Source organism: Dendropsophus ebraccatus, chromosome 2, assembly GCF_027789765.1.
Source record: "Dendropsophus ebraccatus isolate aDenEbr1 chromosome 2, aDenEbr1.pat, whole genome shotgun sequence".
Classification (NCBI taxonomy): domain Eukaryota; kingdom Metazoa; phylum Chordata; class Amphibia; order Anura; family Hylidae; genus Dendropsophus; species Dendropsophus ebraccatus.
Window position 1 is genome coordinate 62,502,326 of NC_091455.1, and position 13,504 is coordinate 62,515,829.

The 13,504-nt window shown below is 41.5% G+C and overlaps 1 protein-coding gene across 2 annotated transcripts in view; it reads left to right on the top strand.

Moving 5' to 3' along the window:
• TRAPPC8 (trafficking protein particle complex subunit 8) overlaps window positions 1-13,504 on the top strand; it is a 55,415-nt gene that overhangs the window by 19,581 nt on the left and 22,330 nt on the right. For both annotated transcript variants that reach the window (XM_069957660.1, XM_069957662.1), the window contains 10 exons: window positions 245-492; window positions 1,132-1,247; window positions 1,804-1,954; window positions 2,622-2,722; window positions 2,903-3,008; window positions 4,574-4,705; window positions 10,214-10,438; window positions 11,921-12,029; window positions 12,353-12,547; window positions 12,935-13,095. In XM_069957660.1, the coding sequence (XP_069813761.1) occupies window positions 245-492; window positions 1,132-1,247; window positions 1,804-1,954; window positions 2,622-2,722; window positions 2,903-3,008; window positions 4,574-4,705; window positions 10,214-10,438; window positions 11,921-12,029; window positions 12,353-12,547; window positions 12,935-13,095 (1,544 nt within the window). The remainder of the gene's footprint in view (window positions 1-244; window positions 493-1,131; window positions 1,248-1,803; window positions 1,955-2,621; window positions 2,723-2,902; window positions 3,009-4,573; window positions 4,706-10,213; window positions 10,439-11,920; window positions 12,030-12,352; window positions 12,548-12,934; window positions 13,096-13,504) is intronic.

A 13,504-nucleotide genomic window follows, 5' to 3' on the forward strand; every position in this document is an offset into this window, starting at 1 on the left:
TACTAGTACTACTAGTCCTACTCCTACTAGTCCTACTCCTCTGGGGATGAAGTGGTTGTCTGACAACCCATCCCTATAGAATGAAGCCCCTAACAACCACCATAAAATATATAGTTTTGGTCAATACAGAGTTAATAAGTCAGAAAACTCATTAGTATAAAAATTAAAGTTTGATTTAAATTTAATGTCCCCCCCCCCCCCTGAAATGTTACACTGTCTTTTCTTCTTCCGGCTTTCTCCTTAGAGGCTTTGTCAAACAGTTTAAAGACACACCCACTTGACCAGCTTAGTGATGCTGGTGGTAGTTTTGATGGACTCGATAATGGAAGACCACCAGGTACTACTGAGACAAAGAAGGCAGTGACGGGAACCCTCCATGGCAGTTGTCTGACACTTACTGACCATGATCGCATTAGGCAGTTTGTACAAGAATTCACCTTCCGAGGACTTATACCACACGTAGAGAAGACAATAAGACAACTGAATGATCAGGTGAGGAGGCTTTATTTCTGCCTCACTCTTATGTGTTACTGTTTGTTTACTGCGTTGTCAGTTGTAGATTAAAAAATATATTTTTTAATTCTATTTTTCTAAAGCTTTGAGATGCCAAGGTGACGTCAGCATCTGATCAGATGGTCAGAATATTTTTTTTCTGATCAGCTATGCTCAGCTGGGAGGATGGGAGGGGGAGAGAATGGAGCGGGCTGCTCAGTGAACCGATCCGGCCCATCCCTCTTTATGATTATTGAGGTGGTGTTCATCACTGCAGACCACCAAGAGAAGGGATGAGCCGGTGTGACAGATCAGTGCTTTAACGGTTGACGTCCCATCTCCAATGCACCAAACTGTTTTATTTACATATTGAATAAAGTCAAGATTTACCAAAAACAGTACTGTTGAAATGACCTTCATCTTTAGCATCCCCCGGCCCTATAGGAAGATAACGACACGTTACAATCTTCCAAGCTGCTGTTAGTTTCCCTTTAAACTGTAAATTGTGTTGATTGTAAATAAAACCTGATAAATATATAAGAATCTTACAGATCCCTGTTAAGACTTGTATCTTTGTGGATGGTTGCCTGTCTGTTTTTCACATAAATACCAGTTATTCACTATATTTTTTAAAAAAAGTTGATATCCAGAAAGGGACTGAGTCGATCATTACTTTCTGCGACAAAGAAGTGGTTCACGGGTGGTAAAGTACCGGAGAAAAGCGTCAGTGAATTAAAGAATACCTCAGGATTATTGTAAGTATTGTATTCATTCTCTCTCTCCATCTCTCCCCCTGTGTGTGTGTGTGTGTCTGTCTGTCTGTTTCTCTCTCTCTCTCTCTAACCCCCTCTCTTTCTCCCCCCCATCTCCCTCTCTCTCTCTCTCTCTCTCTCTCTTTCTATCCCCCTGTGTGTGTGTGTCTCTCTCTCTCTTGTTAGGGAAGTGATTTGTCAGAGGCATGTAAAGTACCTGTTCAATCATTGTTAGTGATCAAGTCTTCACCTGTAGCACACTGTATACTACTTGAATGGTTCCAGCAAAATAATTGGTATGTCGTCTTTCATTAGTGGCTTCTCCCAACCAGCTTTGATTGATTCATGTTTGGGTATAGGGAGAGAGCTGTAAACTGTCTAGGAAGAGAGAAGCAACTGCAAACCTTGGTGGCTCATTAAAACTACTTGACTTTATTTCTTACTGTCTTTCTCATTTTACATACTTAGCACTGTAGTCAGCCTTTTTTCATAACCAAGTTTGGTGTTATAAATTTGTATCCAATGATATATTGTCTTTTGTGTTCGGTTTTTGGTTTAGGTATCCACCAGAGGCCCCTGAGCTTCAGATTAGGAAAATGGCTGATTTGTGTTTCTTGGTGCAGCATTATGACTTGGCTTACAGTTGCTATCACACTGCAAAAAAGGACTTCCTGAATGACCAAGCAATGCTTTATGCTGCAGGAGCACTGGTAGGCATCACATTACATATTGTATCTTATGGTTCGGTTCTATTTGTGTTCTCTTTTATAGAAATATAAGACACTGTTAAATAGTTCCGGAAGGACTACCATTAACAACATAAAAAGGGCATATCTAAATATGCAAATGGGAATTGGGAAGTCTAGGGCCTTGGTGGCATTAGATGCGACCAAGGCCTTTGACCGTGTAGAATGCTCCTATCTATGGAAAGTGTTAAAAGCATTTGGATTTGGGAGTTGCTATCTCAGTATGATCCAATTGTTGAATAGATCCCACCGGGCAGCGGTTGTAGTCAATGGATCTCCCTCCTCTCCTATTAAAATAAATAGAGGGACCAGACAGGGTTGTCCCCTCTCTCCAATGCTTTTTTGTTTAAATATTGAACCAATAGCAGAATGGTTAAGACTGACAATATCAGGGTTTTGGGATCAGGGGGATAAAGGTTCTAGCTTAAAAAAACCCAAAACATATTGTATCTTATGGTTCGGTTCTATTTGTGTTCTCTTTTATAGAAATATAAGACACTGTTAAATACTTCAGGTTACTTTCTCCATACAATGTGTCAGAAGTGTGACTTTCAGATTGTACTGTAAGCATAGGGTATAAAACGTCTCAGCGCTACAGATTCCTTAAATTATCTATTACTTCCTTCCCCAGGAAATGGCTGCAGTATCTGCTTTTCTGCAATCGGGTGCTCCCAGGCCGTATCCAGCTCATTACATGGACACTGCAACACAGACATATAGGGACATATGCAAGTAAGTAACTGGCCGTATGGGGGGTGTTTGTACAGTGTAACACACTAGCAGGTAATCACTGTGTTGCTGCTGCAGCGATAACTTACCTGTGTGTGATACTGTGAAACATGAAGCCATTTTTTACTGCTGTAATGACTAGCTTCTCCAGCAGTGTTTTATTTTATCTCTATTGTGCTGTAGGAATCTGGTTCTGGCAGAAAGGTGTGTCCTATTGAGTGCCGAAATATTAAAAAGTCAGAGTAAATATTCTGAATCTGCTGGCCTTTTGATCCGTCTTACAAGCGAGGTGAGTAGATTTATTTCCTTCATAGTTATTCTTTGTATTTTTACATCTCATGAAAATGATTTCTGCATAACAAAAGTACTTGAATTCCTCCCAGATCGCATGAGCACCAGTTGTTCGATCTATTGTAGCTATTACCTTATCTACTATATGAGTCCCTAGAGGGGTATTCCCACCCCCCCCCAAAATAATTTTTACATTACTACGTTGCCCACCCCTAGCTTTCCATCTTTCCAATATAAAGTTATTATGGATTCTGCACAATTTTGCTGTTATCTAGATGCTTTCACCCCCACCAAACGTATAGAATCATCAAACCTCAGTCCAACCCGACACGCTCCCTGCTCCTGGCCCTGACCCTCAGAGACGGCATAATTTGTCCTCAGTGTGTTTACCGTCTCCCTCTCTAAAAGCAGCCACCCCCCCACCTGGGGCACCGCCCCCTTCCCCCCTGCATCTCACCTAATGGCCGCCGAAACACCCAGTGCAGGCCTCCATCGGCAAACACCCATCTCCCCGCACCCCTATGGGGTGACATGGCTCTTACAAGGAGGAGTGCTAGCCAGGGGACCTGCACGTGGTACGTGAGGCAATATGGTTTGATCAAATTATATACCAACATTCTGGCGTTGGTTTTTAAATGTAGCCGAAAGGCATTTGTGTCAGCCATAGGGGTGATGTGCAGCAGCTCCTTCTCTCCATGTCCGTATTCAAAAAATGTATGTTTGTGCCTCAAAAGGGTTGAATGAAAACTACAACTATTTACAGTATGCCTTGTCAAACTTTGTTTTATTTTAAATAGATATAATACAATACAGAGAAATTTCACTTCATCAGTGAGAGTTGTTACATAGAATATAGAAATATGTGTTTTATTATGACATATTCGAAACGTGGTTATACGTACTTTTAATATGCATTATCTTACAATTACAGTATGCCAAACCCGCTCCCACATTGTGTCCTAAATAAAAAGCTGACGTAATAATTAGGTTGTGGCTAGTAAAAGAAAGAAATCCAAACACAGAATTGCAAGGCGGCATTCTCATTTTATATATAATACATATTTCTGTTTTCATGTTTTCATTCTTAAATTTAAACTGACCTTGGATGCTTATTCACACAGTCTACTTTACATGTCAAATACATTTTTACATTGTATGGCATAAAGTTTTCTATAGTGCAATAGTACTTTATAGTATGGTCATTACATGGGTAATTTCTTCATTTTTGTTTAATTTTAACTTTTTCCCCTGTAGAGTTTTTGACACAATGCAAGACTACTGTATTTTAATGTATTGTCTGTGAGATGTCAGGGCCTGATAGAGTACGAGGGTGGCAAACCTGTTGAAAGTGTTGGTTTAATCTCTCACTATGGTCACTGTTGACCATGATTGATGAAGGTTTAATGTCTGGCATAGAGGGTAACTGATTTTGGCCATTGCAGCAGTGTTTCAACTACTACACACCAGACACATGCTGTAGATGTGCAGATGTTGCCAATGGGTTTACAAATTCACCTATAGAAAGTAATTGCACTGATAACCGTTTTATTTTTCTGGGTGCAGGATTCAGATCTTCGGAGTGCACTTCTTTTGGAACAAGCTGCCCATTGCTTTATCAACATGAAGAGTCCTATGGTCAGGAAGTTTGCTTTCCACATGATCCTGGCAGGTCACCGTTTCAGTAAAGCGGGCCAGGTGAGTACATAAAGGACATGAATGAACCTTTGACGTGTTGTGAACCCTAGACCATGAGGTGCTGGAAGGCTTGTTTACCTTTACTGGGGTTATGCAACCCCAGTAAAGCGGCCGCTGTGTCGCACCGCCAGAGGTCTCTTACCTTCCTCCGTTCTGTCCAATCGGTGATCTGCTAATTGAGTTTGCCACAGGCAGGCTCAATCAGCAGAGCGCCTATTACATTGATCAATGCTATGTCTATGGCATAGCAATGATCAGTGTTTGCAATCTAATGATTGCATGTAATAGTCCCCCAGGGGGACTTAAAGTGTGTAAGGGAAAAAAAAAAGTAAAAATCTTTTTTACGATACCCCAAAGCCCCTTTCCCAATAAAAGTTAAAATCACCCCCCTTTCCCATTATATAAAAAAGATATATAAAAATAAATAAACATATTATATACCATAGCGTGCGTAATTGTCCGATCTATTAAAATATAACAATCGCTATCCCGTACAGCGAACGGTGTAAACGAAAAGAGGAAAAAAAGCGCCAGGATTACTGATAATTATTATTATTATTATTTTTGTTACATTATACATAAAAAAAAATTAATAAAAAGTAATTAAAACGTATGATCTACACAAATATGGTATTACTAGAAAATGTACCCGGTGCTGCCCGGGTATAAAGTGTCAGTGTGTTAATTAGATTTGTTCTAAGGTGCCCAGGAGGCCAAGCTAAAGGTATTGTTTCATCTTAGTTAATCAGTGGAATTAGTGTATACCTGTAGTGCATAGTTGGAGGGGTTCTGTATACCCACAATGTATAGTTTTTAGGGGTGTCGCATATCTGTAGTGCATAGTTGGGGGGTTGTATACCTATATTGTATATTTGGGGGGGTCCTGTATACCTGTAGTGTGTAGTTGGGGGGGGCTGTATACCTGTAGTGTATAGTTGAGGGAGGTCCTGTATACCTGCAGTGTACAGTTGGTGAAGGTCCTTTATACCTGTACTGTATAGTTCGGGGGTCCTGTGTACCTGTAGTATATAGTTGGTTCTGTATACCTGTAATGTATAGTTGATGGAGGTCTTGTATACCTGTAGTTTATAGTTTGAGGGTCCTGGATACCTGTAGTGTATAATTGGTGGAGGTCTTGTATACCTGTAGTATATAGTTCGGGGGTCCTGTATACCTGTACTGCATAGTTTGAGGGTCCTATATAACTGTAGTATAGAGTTGGTGAAGGTGCTGTATACCTGTAGTATAGAGTTGGTGTAGGTCCTGTATACCTGTAGTGTATAGTTTTGGGGTCCTGTATACCTGTAGTGTATAGTTTGGGGTCCTGTATACCTGTAGTATATAGTTGGTGGAGGTCCCGTGCACTTGTAGTGTATAGTTTTGGGGTCCTGTATACCTGTAGTGTCCTGTATACCTGCAGGGTCGTATTTACCATTAGGCACCCATGGTCTGGTGAGTAGGGTAGCACCTTGCAGAGGAGCAGTAACCTCCCGTTCAGACTTGCCAGAAAATGTTTGGTCAGATCTTGTATAGCAGTGTTATCCAGTCACAGTATGGCTGTATTGGTCAGGTCTGGTGTGGCGGTGTTCTCCAGTCACAGTGTGGTGGTATTGGTCAGGTCTGGTATTGTGGTGTTATCCAGTCACAGCATGGCGGTATTGGTCAGGTGTGGTATGGCAGTGTTATCCAGTCACAGTATGGCGGTATTGGTCAGGTCTGGTATGGCAGTGTTATCCAGTCACAGTATGGCGGTATTGGTCAGGTCTGGTATGGCAGTGTTATCCAGTCACAGTATGGCGGTATTGGTCAGGTGTGGTATGACAGTGTTATCCAGACACAGTATGGCGGTATTGGTCAGGTCAGGTATAGCAGTTTTTTCCAGTCATAGTATGGTGGTATTGGTCAGGTCTGGTATGGCAGTGTTATCCAGTCACAGTATAGCGGTATTGGTCAGGTCTGGTATGGCAGTGTTATCCAGTCACAGTATGGTGGTATTGGTCAGGTCTGGTATGACAGTGTTATCCAGCACAGTATGGCGGTATTGGTCAGGCCTGGTGTGGCAGTGTTACCCAGTCACAGTTTGCTATACCTGTAGTGCCCTGTATATACATGTACTGTATAGATGGAGTAGGGTTTCCTGTATATACATGTACTGTATAGATGGAGTAGGGTTTCCTGTATATACATGTACTGTATAGATGGAGTAGGGGGGCCCTGTATATACATGTACTGTATAGATGGAGTAGGGGGGCCCTGTATATACATGTACTGTATAGATGGAGTAGGGGGTCCTGTATACATGTACTGTATAGATGGAGTAGGGGGCCCTGTATATACATATACTGTATAGATGGAGTAGGGGGCCCTGTATATACATGTACTGTATAGATGGAGTAGGGGGTCCTGTATATACATGTACTGTATAGATGGAGTAGGGGGTCTACCAGTTATTACTGTGGATGTTGTGAGGCAGCTTCCCTAGCAACCATTGCTCCCTGTGAAAATGAAAGCAGTAATCCTATTGGTTGCTAAGGCTCCAACTGCCGTGTCTGCTGCAGCTAATTATATCACCTGTGTGTGCAGTGAGGAGATTTTCCCATTCATCTCTATGGGGCGCCGCTCTTCCCCCTCCCCCTCCTCTCCTGTACATCTGGCGGGGACGGGACCTTCGCTAAAACCTTCCCGGGCACCCAATGTATCTGTGTGCCAAATTTGGGGCCAAACGGTTCAGGCGTTTGGAAGTCTATTTGGGACAGACAGACAGACAGACTTTGATTTTTATTATATAGATTAAAAAGAAGAGATCATGGCGCAAAAAATGACACTCCATACAGCCCCTTTGGTGAAAAACTAAAATTGTTATAAGCGTCACAATAGGCCTGTTATTAATTGCAAAAACAGAAGGATTTCATAAAAAAAAAATTAAAACATTAGAAAATCTGTGTAAACCTGCATATAGTTTTGTTTGGCTGACCTATAGAATAATGGTATGATGTCGCTTTTACCGTATAGTGCGTTACGTAGACACAGGAACCCCCCAAAATTTACCATATTGCATTCTTTTTTCCAATTTCACCAATTTATATTTTCATAAATAATATTTTTGGGGTTTCATCATACATGTTATGGTAGAATGAAAGCCCAACAAAAGTTATACAACTTTTCAATATACACTAATATACACTAATTTCAATATACACTAAGAAAATTGGACATATAGCGCTTTTTTTCCCCAAAAGATGGTGACGTCGCTACCTGCTGTCTAACCTACAAAGGTGCAGGCTGGACTGGGCTTTGCTACGGGAGAATGAAGCATGGTAAGCTTTAGGGATGCACCGAAATATCGATACTACTATCGATATTCCGGGGCAAAAAACTATTCGGTACCAGGATTTCCTGGTATCGATACTTTATGTTAATTTGCATAATAGCGCAGTATAACATAAAGTATAAAGCAGAGAACACGGCCAGCGGCTATCTGAGCACCGTCCGTGTTCTCTGTGTCCCGCCCCTGCTCCCACCTGTCATGTCTTCGGTCCCGCGCAGCTTCTGCCCCCGGTGGCGCCAAATTCAAATTGCCGGCACACAGCGATGGCTTGTGCCGGCTATGTAACTGTATACATGCCGCTGTCACAACTGACAGCGGCATTCTCCCATCCTGAGCGTGCTGTATATGCAGCAGGGGTCGCCTACTATGTGTAACAGACCCCGGCTGCTAATGACTGCATGTAACCCTTTCAATGCTGCGATGTAATGTGATCGCGGCATTGAAATGGATGATTGACAGGTGGCTGTGAAGTGTCCGATCGGCACCCCCGCAATGTGAGTGCGGGGGGCTGATGGGTCACCTCACAGCCCGAGGTCCGCACTCACCTTCCCGGTGTCTCTGCTGATAGCAGAGCACTGATACTGATATATGCAATACTACAGCAATAATATATAGCATTGCATAGCTCAGGTCATCCAAAGGGCAGAGCAGGGTCAGCGGCAGGAGAGAGAGAGCAGCGCGATTCGGGTGAGGAGGGGGAGGCTGGAGGAGACGCGGCCATCTGGCAGCACAGGACTGTGAGGAGGAGCGGCAGGCCGGGCCGTCAGGAGACTCCTGGGGCAGACATCAGTGCGGGTGAGGAGGGGGTCGGTCGTGCTCTAACTGGGAAGGGAGGGGGGGCTGTAACCTGATTACCCTGCCGCACAAATAAACAAGTGTGTGTTGCATGACTATAATCCCCATTATCCCCTTAAAGCTGAAGTGTATTACATTACTATAATCCCCCTGATGTCTGGTGTGTGTTACATGACTACAATCCCCATCATCCTCTGATAGCTAAAGTGTGTGTGTGTGTTACATGACTATAACCCCCACCATCCCCCAGATAGCTGAAGTGTTACATGACTACAGCCCATATCATCCCATCCCCCTGATAGATGGTGTGTTACATGACTACAACCCCCATTGTTCCCAGATAGTTGGAGTGTTAATGTCCTTACTATAAAATTATCACCTTCCTGATCACAAACGGTAAACAGTGCAAACGCAAAAAAACACCAAGTTCAGTAGCACATAAAAACATGCTACTGAATAAAACTACAGATCATGGCACAAAAAAAGACCCCTCACACCACAGCCAGACAGGTAACAGTGTTAGGATTGAGAATAGGGAAATTTTTAAAGCACATTTACTTTAAATAATGGAAACTTTTTTAAAGTAATAAAATTAAAGGAATGTGAATTGGTTCGTTACGGACCTGATGGGGGGCATTTCTAATTTTCAATATAATTTATTCAGTATCGAATTGGTATCGAGCATTGAAAAAAAAAAAGTTGGTATTGGTATCGAACTCAAAATTCTGGTATCGTGACATCACTAGTAAGCTTCAGTGCGGGATGGGAGAGAGACCACTGGGATGATGTGACATGTGAATTCTCATCCTGGTGGTCTGTCTCCCCTCCCTGCACTGGAGCTGTCATTATCCAGTAAAGGGATATAAGGGGCAGCACTGAGCGGGGTACATTGTGCAGGACACTTGTGATTAGAGACTGGGTTCCTCAGCTCCCAGGGGAATGTAGTCACCAGCATCAGCAGCGAGCCTCTGAGGATAAGCGCCATGTGTAGCCAGTTGACAAGTGCTACACTGCCGGAGAGGATAGAGAGCAGGACATGGAGCAGCCAAGTGTCTTCCACGTCCTGTTCTCTATACTAAGGTAGGACTTGACACACTGCTGCTGAGATGTTAGGTGGAATAGTTTTCAATGTGCTATGCTCACCAGTCACCCATCAAATTGTGAAGAGCTGTTTGGCCACTTCTGATACCGGCAGCTGTATAGGATGCAGGATACTGTGTACAGTTTTGGGCCCCTTTCGATAATTGGTAAACATTGCAGAGGAATCTTGTTGTCTTTCACATACTGATTTCTGAAAAGGTGAAAATTGTTACAATCTAAATTATGCAATTGATTCAGTATCTCGAGGTTTTCTAATGTTATGTTGTCCTATTTATTATACCCAGAAAAAACACGCCCTTAGATGTTATTGTCAGGCCATGCAAGTGTACAAAGGAAAAGGCTGGTCACTAGCTGAAGATCACATTAACTTCACTATAGGGCGTCAGTCTGTTACTTTGCGGCAGCTGGACAATGCAGTGTCTGCTTTCAGACATATTTTAATCAATGACAGCAAACAGCCAGCGTCACAGCAAGGAACCTTTCTCCGGGAGTATCTCTATGTTTATAAGGTAAATCCTATTTTTTGCTTTTGTGTTACTGCCGTTTCCCTCATCTCTAGTTTCATTATCCTAAATGCTTGTAAGTTAGTTACAGTAAGGTAGGTTCACAAAACCCGCTGTATTCATGTTTTTTTAGGCAAACCTAGGGCTGCATCCATCATCTTTGGCAACCGAAAGTCTAGTGCAGAGTATTCGGGGTTTCTCGGACCTGAACTTACTGTAGTTTTGCTGTAAAAGGAAATGAAATAAAACTTTACAAAACACTCTAGAAAACTATCACTTTCTATTAAAAAAAAAAAAAAGCAGCTGATCATCTGCCAAACATTCTCACATAGAACAAAGTGAATCAAGTATGTAAGCCTTAGGGTGCATTTACACAGAGGGATTTATCCGACACATTTTTGAAGCCAAAGCCAGGAACAGACTATAAACAGAGAACAGGTCATAAAGGAAAGATTGAGATTTCTCCTCTTTTTAAATCCAATTCTGGCTTTGGCTTCATTACTATACCAAAGAACATATATTGTGGATGTAAAACCAGTAGTAGGTCCAACATAGAGGAAATGTGCAAATCTTTGCATTATAGTTTTTCTGTTTGTTTTACTCCTGGTTTTGGCTAAATAAACCGACCAAATACTATGTGTGACCCCAACCTCACAGCTCACTGTAAAGTACTATGCTGTGTCAGTAAACAGTGAAGGGGATCAGCACCTTTACTCAGACTCCGACCCACAGCAGTCTAATACAGAAGGGCAGTTACAGCTGAGAACTCTAGAGGGAGCCAGATACTCATCATTTCATTTATTTATTTATTTTTCATACATTTTGTTCAGACTGCAACAGCAATGAGAAAAATAAAGACAAGTATACAAAAACCCTGAGTCCTGCCTCCCCGTCCCGGGGCATTTATTTTTTTCAGGTTAATTTTTGCATTTGATGCTGAAGTGTCTGGATAAGTTTACAGTGCACAGTCCTATCAGACAGTGATGGCATATTGCATGAATATGACATCACTTTCTGATATTGTGGGAGGGGGTCCAACTGCTGGGACCCTCTTTAATCCTAAGTCCAGTTTTTTTTTTAGAAGGTCTTGACATTCTAGCAGTTTGCCATCTCTTTCCATAGTGGAAATAACCCATTGACTGTGTTCACTCACATATGTAGAACATTGTGTTTTTACATTTAGTTGTGGTTTTTCAATAATGATGCGTGTCCTCTCTTATACATTTCAATATATGGCTTTTAATGTCTTCTTTCATTATCCCACAAAAACGTTGCTCAGAAACAAGTTATGAAAAAACTGAATCTGCAGTGAAAACACAGCAAATATTTATCTTCAGTAATGAAAACTGCATAGACACCACAACTAAGTTTAAAAAAAATCCTGAAGATTCAGTTTTACAGTGGGATTTAGAGTGTTTTATCATGAATAAACGCTCCCCATCTAATATAATAATTATATTATATACTGTATTCTGTGTTTCACTCCAGAATGTGTGTCAGCAGTCTCCAGATAGTCCCTTACCTCAGCTTCCATTACCATATATCAATAGTTCCGAGACGCGAGTCTTCTTTGGTCATGATAGACGGCCAGCTGAAGGTTAGTATCATTTTTGCATTGTCATAGGCTTAGGCTGTATCAGGTCACAACAGTAGGAAACCCCAAATAGCATGGTCACACATTGAATGGTTGTTTTATAGTCCATGTAGACCTTGATATATGCTAAATAATGACATTGTCAGTTTTATGAATGTATTTGTTTGAAGCAGTGCCTGTATATAAAATGCTTAAAATGGTTCTATTTCAAGTGTTTTAGAAGATTCTTCTTTAGAAAATTTATATGTAGTGTAGTTGATGTATGTGAAGAGTTTGTTGATGAATTTGCTTGATCTTCATACTTTGTTTTTCCCCTGCATATAAAGGTGAGAAGCAAGCAGCAACCCATGTCAGTCTTGACCAAGAGTATGATGGCGAATCTTCTCAGCAGTGGAGGGAGCTAGAAGAGCAAGTGGTAGCCGTAGTTAATAGAGGCGTCCTTCCTGTCACCTTTCAGCCAACACAGTATTGTTTAAGCAGGAACTCTGATAACTCTAAATTTCCTCTTGCTGTTGTACAAGGTAAATTGCAAACCACACATACGCAATATTTCAGATTTATCAAACTGTGTAGTATACACTGGTGTAATCTGCCCACAGCAACAAATCACAGCTCCGATTATATTTCACCAGAGCTAAGAGCTGAGCAGTTTACAACAGTTTCAGAGGGGTTGAGAAGCAGCACACATGATACATGTAAATATGTTAAAGGGTTATAGAAGGTTGAGTAGTAAGGTTCTAATACTATTTCTGCAGTGAACTGGGTGCAGTAGTACTTATTCACTTGCTGTTATGATTGGTTGAGGTGTGCATGTTCACATTCTAAATCAAAACTTTTGACAACTTTTCAGCCGTATCCCTGTTATGTTGAGGTAAAGTCTAATAAAGTTTGTTTTTTCCCCTCCACAGAGCCAATAACAGTAGAGGTGTCCTTTAAAAACCCACTGAAGGTTCCACTCTTATTGACAGACCTATCCCTCCTGTGTAAATTTCACCCTAAAGACTTTAGTCAAAAGCAAGACGAAGAACTAAAAGAACCCATCAGCAATGAAAAGGATCTATTGCCCAAGGTATTACAAATGTTTTTTTGAAGGTGGTTTGAAGATACCATTACATGTATTATGTTATGTTATATTTTTGAATAATTTTTGTTGCTGAAGTAGTTTTCTAGAGAGCCCATTGGCTGTATCTGACTTCATCCGCCGTTAATCAAATGCTGAATGCTTGTGTTCGGACAAACCTGAGCATGCTCGAGGTTTGCTCATCTCTATACAGGACCCATGTACATTGCATAGGGAGCATGGCCCTGTTACAGCCTTACTCATATGACTGCTCCTCCATTTTTTGTGCACTATAGGGGTGTCTTGTTTAGTTCACAGGGAGTAAAGTAACTGTCATGTCTATGCATTCATGAAAGATGCTGGGAGCCAAAAAGCCTTTGTAAAATCCTAATTGGAAGTATTATTTTTTTTACTATAT